At 38.8% G+C, this 7,824-nt stretch overlaps 2 protein-coding genes across 3 annotated transcripts in view; one reads left to right on the top strand and one right to left on the bottom strand.

Annotated features, from left to right (window-relative positions):
- Nucleotides 1-7,816, bottom strand: part of LOC103469622 (whirlin-like) — a 64,517-nt gene extending 56,701 nt beyond the window's left edge. For both annotated transcript variants that reach the window (XM_008417413.2, XM_008417414.2), the window contains exon 1: nucleotides 6,774-7,816. In XM_008417413.2, coding sequence (XP_008415635.1) covers nucleotides 6,774-7,463 — 690 coding nt within the window. In that variant the 5' untranslated portion in view covers nucleotides 7,464-7,816. The remainder of the gene's footprint in view (nucleotides 1-6,773) is intronic.
- Nucleotides 1-7,824, top strand: part of zbtb26 (zinc finger and BTB domain containing 26) — a 1,115,122-nt gene that overhangs the window by 981,326 nt on the left and 125,972 nt on the right. The gene's annotated exons all lie outside the window — the stretch shown is intronic.

The following is a 7,824-nucleotide window of genomic DNA, read 5'->3' as shown; positions in this document are numbered from 1 at the left end:
TGATCTGGAATAGCTTAGTATGTATTTAAATATGTGCAATTTCTTCCTAAAAATGTATTTTTTAAAAGACATCAATCAGCCTTTCCTTCTGTTGTCAATCTGTCTGAAACTCGTACCCCAAACGCCAACCCTTTACCTCCAATACTCTTCTGTTTACTTTCTCTTTCACTTTTCCCTTCCAGCTCCACCTTTAACATCTTTTCTGAAACATGTCCACACCATCTCAGCCTCAAACATTTAACTTTTTTCTTCAATCTACTCAACCTGAGCTGCGATTCTGACTGGCTCATTGTCACCCTGTTCAGTTTTGGTCCCTTTCTATAACTGTAGTTTTAAGACTTTATGTTCTATATATTTTAACTTTGCAACAATTTTCTAAACCAGGGTATTTTTAAATAGGTGACATTCCTGTTAAAATTTTTAATTTTAGAATTTTGGGAGATAGAAACTAGTTATTTCTTGATACAAAATGACACAAAAACAATCAGAGTAAGAAATCAAAATTTAAATTATATGTATAAATCCAGTACTAAATGTATAAAATATTTTGCAAAAGTTTCCAGTTAAAATTTGGACATGTTGCTTGTAAGCAGAAAGATGTTAGAAATCACCATTGGTCAGCAGTGTTTCAAAGTTTTAATTTTATGTTTAATTAGCTTCTGCAGCATATGAACAATATCTAAAAACAATATCTAACAATATCTAACACAGGACATCAGAGGATGGTGTATCCATCATATGGATACACCATSAGATAATTGAACACTGAAAATGATCAATTCTCTAATTGATCATTTTCTGCATGCTGTTTTAGCAAATAGGTCTATGTAGATACAATATTAATTTCTGTTTGTCAAATTGCTACTGTGTCCCTGGTATTTTTAAAGATGTTGTTTATTGATTATCACAAATTGATAGTTTTAGTTTAGATTATTTTTTCTGCCTTAATGAGTTCAGCTTCAGGAACAAAATGAAAAGAAAAGTAATTTCTCAAAAATGGCCAACAATGAACTGAAGAAGAGTAAAAAGGTAGTCCAAAAACAGACATAACATCAGGGCCGGGACTTCAAGGTTCAATCTTCAACTTTGACGACCATTTTCTTTTCTGGACAAGACATCCCCCTTTCCACCACAGTTACAAATCTTGGAGTTAGAATGGATTCTCATCTTACATTTGAAAATCACATAAAGCATCTATTTAAAACCTGTTTCTTTCATCTTCGTAATATCTCCAAAATTCGTCCATCTCTCTCTTTCTCTGATGCCTCTCGTCCATGCCTTTGTCTCATCCAGGCTCGACTACTGCAATTCTCTGTTCATTGGAATCCATAAAAAAACATCTTCAGAAGCTTCAATACATTCAAAACAGCGCAGCCAGGATTCTATTGAGAGTCCGGAAATCTGCCCATATTTCACCGATTCGGCATGATCTTCACTGGCTTCCTGTCACCTACAGAATTCAGTACAAAATTGCTCTCATTACCCATCAGTGTTTAAACGGAACCTCACCGGATTATCTGAAGGACCTTCTCATTCCACATTCATCCACCAGATCTCTACGATCACTGCAACTTCCTCCACCTTCCTCTATCCAGATTACGGACCATGGGAGATCGGGCATTCGCTGTTGCTGCCCCCCGTCTCTGGAACTCTCTCCCGGATTATTTGAGAGCTCCACAACCACAGGATGACTTCAAATGAGGCTTAAAAACTTTTTTATTTAAGCAAGCCTATTCTGCCTCCACATGATTTTTATGATGTTGATTTTATCTACGATTTTAGTTGCACTGTGTAGCACTTTGAGATTTTTTCTAATGAAAAGTGCGGTACAAATTACATTGATTATTATTATTATTATTATTATTATTATTATTATTATTATTATTATTATTACTACTTTAATGAAATAATGTTGATTAATTAATTACTTAGATTTGATTGCATTAAAAGTTGTAAAACAATTAATAATGATCTAATAATAGACCTTTCCAGCTCAGAAAGGTCTATCACTAGAAATTGAAAATGCAGCTTATTTTGTCTGTATAGTATTAAATTAAAATGCAGTTAATTAAATAAAATGAAATGAATTAATCTTAATTAATTGTGGAGTGCCTGACAGACTCCACAATTAACTTGATTAACTTTTTTTTATCAAACCCCAAAAGTAATAAAAACGTCTTCTGAAACTTTGCATAGTATAAGTACTTTAGTACTTGTACATTTTCCCCTGGATTCCTGCTTTTGTTTTGCTCTGCTTCCATGTGATTTTTGTAAGTTTTGTTCTTCATTTTCTATTAAACATTCTTTATCTACTTGCTGCATATGCCCTTCTGCTTTTATGTCCAACTCAACCACTATACAACAAGATACTATCTTTTGTTTTACACCTCGTTAATAGGTACTAAATTGTGTTGGGTCATCACGTTGTTAATGAAATATGTTGGTCTTTTAGGTTATAATACAAAATACAATTTCAAAGGATAGGAATACTTTACAAGCCAGTCTTAATGCTTGTATTTATGTTAGGCTAGCTAGTTTTCTATATATGTTTGCAGATATCAAACTGAGATCACTGCCTGCCTCCACTACTTGAAACAAACATAGAGAATGTCCTATTTGCCCAATGGGGTGTAGAAAACAAGCTGCAACACATCTTCTGTGCTGTCRGATAAAAGAAGCCACTCAGGCTGTTTCCCATCATGCTGGGTTGATTGCAGGTAAAAAAAATAAAAATAAAAAAAGAAGCTCTTAAATAAGCTTTCGCCCAAGGCCTAAACCGTGAGCTTGCAGAAAAAGTGTGTTTGTGCAGAGATCTCTACGAACTGATGGTGTTTAAGTGAGAAAAGCTTGCAAGGTCACAAAAATATTTCCATAGACAGGTGCTTCAAAGACACAAAGAAAAACACATGAATGTCTGGGACAACAGAGAAGAGTTTCATCACGGCTATTTATAACCAACCAGACGACAGCTTAGGAACACATTTATTTTGCTGCTTGAGACCTTTGACTAGCCTTTTGTGAAGTCTCTTCCAACAAGCTTGATCCTCCATCACACTAAACCACACAGATGTGAATATTTATTCAGTTTTTTGAATCTGATGTTTTTTCCTTCATCTGTACTTTGTGGTCTTAGTGCAACAGACAGATCAAGATATGTAAGATATTAAACTGGACATTTCTACCATATAGTTTGCACACACACACTCCTCCTTGGGCTGCCACCTTATTATGGTGGAGGATTTGAGTGTCCCAATAATCCTAGGAGCTATGCTGTCTGGGGCTTTATGCCCCTGGTAGGGTCACCCAAGGCAGACAGGTCCTAGGTGAGGAACCAGACAAAGCGCAGCCAGAAGACCCCTTATGATGGAGATGAACTTTGGATCTGGCGTTACCTCGCCCGGACGCGGGTCACCGGGGCCCCACTCTGGAGCCAGGCCTGGAGGTGGGCCACGATGGTCTGATAGTCTCACGATGGGGCCACAAAGAGCAGTGTGGTTTTCGTCCTTGTCATGGAACACTGGACCAGCTCTACCCCCTCAGCAGGGTCCTGGAGTGTGCATGGGAGTTCGCCCAACCAGTCTACATGTGTTTTGTGGACTTGGAGAAGGCGTTCGACCGTGTCCCCAGGGGGGCCCTGTGGGGGGTACTCCGGGAGTATGGGGTACCGGGCCCTTTGATACGGGCTGTCAGGTCCCTGTATGACCGGTGTCAGAGTCTGGTCCGCATTGCCGGCAGTAAGTCGGGCTAGTTTCCGGTGAGAGTTGGACTCCGCCAAGGCTGCCCTTTGTCACCGATTCTGTTCATTACTTTCATGGACAGAATATCTAGGTGCAGCCGAGGTGTTGAGGGGATCCGTTTTGGTAGCCTTAGGATCACATCTCTGCTTTTTGCGGATTGTGATGTACCGAGCAGTTAAGTCAAAAATAATTGTTTTTTATTGAACCCAAACAAAACTTGGGTAAATAATAGAAAAAAATGACAAAAATTGGGCCCATAAAAGAGGTCAAATTAACAGACGTCAACTCATAATAACTCAAACAAACAGATCTAACTAACACAGACAAAAGTTGAAACTTAAATACTGACTGATCAGGCCACATACAACACACCAAGGGGAAAATACACAAAAACCTAACTGAAACTAACATAGAAAAATCCCATTCCCCCCCTCTGGATGATAAGTAGTGGTATGAACCAATTTGTAGTCTCAGCTGGCTTGCTCCACCACAAACCAAGTGTTGTAACAGTTTTCTTTTACACAGTAAAGGTTTATTATTGTAATTATAAAAATGTGAAGTTATTACTTCTGAATTAATTATACTGAAAGGAAAAAAGTCAACAATTTGGAACTTTTTTGTCAACAGTTCAGTCTTTAATATTTTTTTAGGAAGTGAATTATAAAAATACCTCTTGTAAGACAACAACAAAAATGTTGCTTGATTTTGTGAACAATTTTCAACATCAATTCTTCTGTTGATGTTGAACAACTTCAACATCAACAGAAGAAATATTAACATTATATGTTGAACATCCTGCAAAATATTATGAGATGTTTGACATAAGATGACGAACATCTTCTGCTCAACATAAGGTGGATAACATAATCTCGTAGCTGCAGACTGAAAGTGCAGGTGCAGGTAAAATGCAAGTTCAATTCGTACATCAATCCAGTTTCTTTGATATGAGTGTATATGTGTATGTGTGTGTGGGGGGGAGGGTGCCGGTGTGTGTATGGGGTGGTGTGTGTGTGTGTGTATGTATTAGAGAGAGTTTGTGTGTAGACTTTAACCTCTTTTTCTGTTTAAATGGTTTTATAATTCACGGGTCCAAAATGACCCATATGACAATCCTTGTATCCTAGTGGTTTATAACCCACATGGAAACATGGACAAAGACAAAGTATCACTTTTTCTAATGACGGGGTAAATTTATGAAAAGTTATAAAATTTCAAGTCAGAAAAAGATAGTTTAGGGTATTTTTTCTACAGTTAAACATGCTAATGGGTCATTTTTGACCCGCAAGACAACACAAAGGTTAACTTGTGAACTGACTTACTGAAATACATGAACTTTTCATAAATATTCTAAGTTATTGAAAATGACTGTTAAGGACTGCTAGAGTGACACAGGTCATCCCTGAAAATCTGATGCACAGAATCACAAATCTAAATCTAAACTGGCACAGAGAGTAAATGCAATAAAAACATGCTTTATCTGCAGCAGTGCTCATTAACATGGCACATTGCTAATGTATTACACTTAAAAAGGATAGGTAGGCACTTAATGATATTGTATTAGCCATTAGGTTATACATTCAGCAAGTACTTTTACTTTTAATACTTGAAGTATTTCTAAAAGCCAGTACTCTCTACTTTTACTTAAGTACATTGTTTGAGTACTTTCTCCACCACTGGAACAGGAAAACACAAACAAATTTATTCTGTTACTGCATGAATAAAGTAGTGCATCTTGTTTAAATTAGTTGAACAAGTGATCCAGGAAATTTCTAATTAGATTTAGAATACAAAACTTTCCTTCCAATAACCATGTACACTGTAAAACATTTGAAGGTGGCTAAACTTGAAGATGAAAGTCCACCTGCTGCCTTGAAAATGCTATTTAAGTCAATAAGAAGATTGTATTGGTTTAAAATCAGAAATTAAAGTTCATGAAGTTAATTTGAGAAAAGACAAGTTGTCTAATCATTGTTTTTTTAAGCACAATATGTAAGAAAAAATGTCCCTTAAAGACTTAAATTTTTCTGTTATTTTCACTCAGAGTATCAAGTTAAAATAACTGCTTATTTTAAATTAGAATAATTTTAATTCTTGCTTCAAATTTCATGAAAAAAAATTCTGATCTGATATTGAATTTTATTAAACGTCACAATGTATTCTGCTCAAAAATGTCTAGTGTGAACAGAACATTATCCTCAAGCTTTGCAACCAGATGTATTAAAATAAGCATAGGCTTTATGCAGATTTCCATCTCACTCACGGTGCAACACGGGATACAAAAACAAAAGATACAACTAAATACAGCTCAAATGTTTTACAATAAATACTTAATATCAACCAGATACTTTTGAACACATAAAATAACAACTGAAAGCAAAGACTGATTCTCCTGATATTCAAAAACAATTTCTAGTGAATAGTTTTAAACTTTGGAGCTCATCAGCTCTTAAAGTCTCAGTTTGCTTACAATAACTATTAGCATACAACAACAGATTTGTTGTTAATGATGAATAACTACCAGCATTCCAGAGTTTTAAACAAACTAGTCATATTTTGCATTAAACTAAATAAAAATAATAATATATTAAAACATTACTGACTGGGACAATATTAAAACATTGTCCAAGTCAGTTTTGAAATTGGCTCAGCCATTTTTTGATAGTTATTTAAGTGGATAAAAAAATATTTTATGACTCATCAAGAAAGAGTTTACAGAACATAACCCTATGTATTAAAATCACCAGCAGCATTACTGCAAAGTGTGTTTTTGTTTTCTGTTTTTAAAACGGAAGCAGAAGGAGCCTTTACTGTAGTGGCAGAGCAGGAAGAACTTAGAAAAAGGGATCAGGCAGCTTCCTTCTGGGCTCCCTGGCTACAGAGGAGAGAGACTGACCCATACTGCTGCTGCTTTAGGTCAGGACAGCGTGGTCACTGCTTCCGCCTCATCCAGCAGTCTACAAAAACACTACTCGAACCGCGCTGGATTCATCTCGCAGCACAAATCAAACATTCCCACATTTGTGAAGCCCTACTTACCTTCACCGCCTCCGTGTGAGAGACAGAGTCAAACACCGAGTTGTTCGCTGCTACTATCTGGTCCCCAACCCTCAGTCCTTCCCTCTCGGCCGATGAGCCCGGCTCCACCAGCGACACGTAGATCCCCACGCCGTGCTCTGACCCCCCGCGGATGCTGAAACCTAGACCCTCTTGGCTCCTGGAGCGCGTCAGGGTAACTTGACGCACTTCTCCGAAGAGGCCCTCGCTGAAGAGCGGGGCCAAGGAAACAGTCGGTTCCGGACAAGTCGTCGTGAGAGGCTGCTCGCAGACTGAGCTGATATACGACTGCAGAGTAGAATCGCCCTCATCTCCGAAGCTTTCCGCGCTGCCGTTGCTGGGCAGCAGGTCTGTTTTCAGGTAGAGCCCCTCGGAGGTGTACTGGTCAAAGAGGAGCTGGTCGGACCTGGGGATGACGAGACGCAGCATGGGCAGCAGCTGTCGCTTCGCGGACGTGTTGAGAATCACTTTGAGAGTCTGGACCAGGTCGTAAACGTTGCGTTTGGCGTGGTAAACATTTAGACAGTGGATAAATTGCTCTCTCTCCAGGTCACTTAGCAGAACATTGAGTGTGTTATGGAGCCTTCGGACATTTGTCGAGAGCGCACGGCTCCCTACGCCGGCCGAGTTCACCGATGTGTTGGGCGAAGCGCGCTCCAGATCAGCGCTCATCCTACCGCATAACGGAGAAACAGCGTGCCACGCGGTGCTGTGGAAGGTTCGGGCATTTGGTCCAGCGCCGATCACTTCACATCTCCCCCCAACAAATTTAAACAGCTCCCCGAGTTCCAGGCATCAACAGGTGACCGGTAATATATGTGCGTAATGGCGCTGGAGTGCGCTCAGTTTGTCACGGCAAGGAATACATTTTCCCATCAGAGGTCTACGTTTCTCCAGCTCCGAAAACAGAGGGCATGTTGCTGTTCCGTCCTCTCTTTATTGCATGTTGCTGTTCCGTCCTCTCTTTATTGCATGTTGCTGTTCCGTCCTCTCTTTATTGCATGTTGCTGTTCCGTCCTCTCTTTATTGCATG

Source organism: Poecilia reticulata, linkage group LG9 (genome assembly GCF_000633615.1).
Source record: "Poecilia reticulata strain Guanapo linkage group LG9, Guppy_female_1.0+MT, whole genome shotgun sequence".
In the NCBI taxonomy this organism is placed as follows: domain Eukaryota; kingdom Metazoa; phylum Chordata; class Actinopteri; order Cyprinodontiformes; family Poeciliidae; genus Poecilia; species Poecilia reticulata.
The sequence above is the reverse complement of the archived record's forward strand: the minus strand, read 5'-3'. Positions and strand labels throughout refer to the sequence as shown.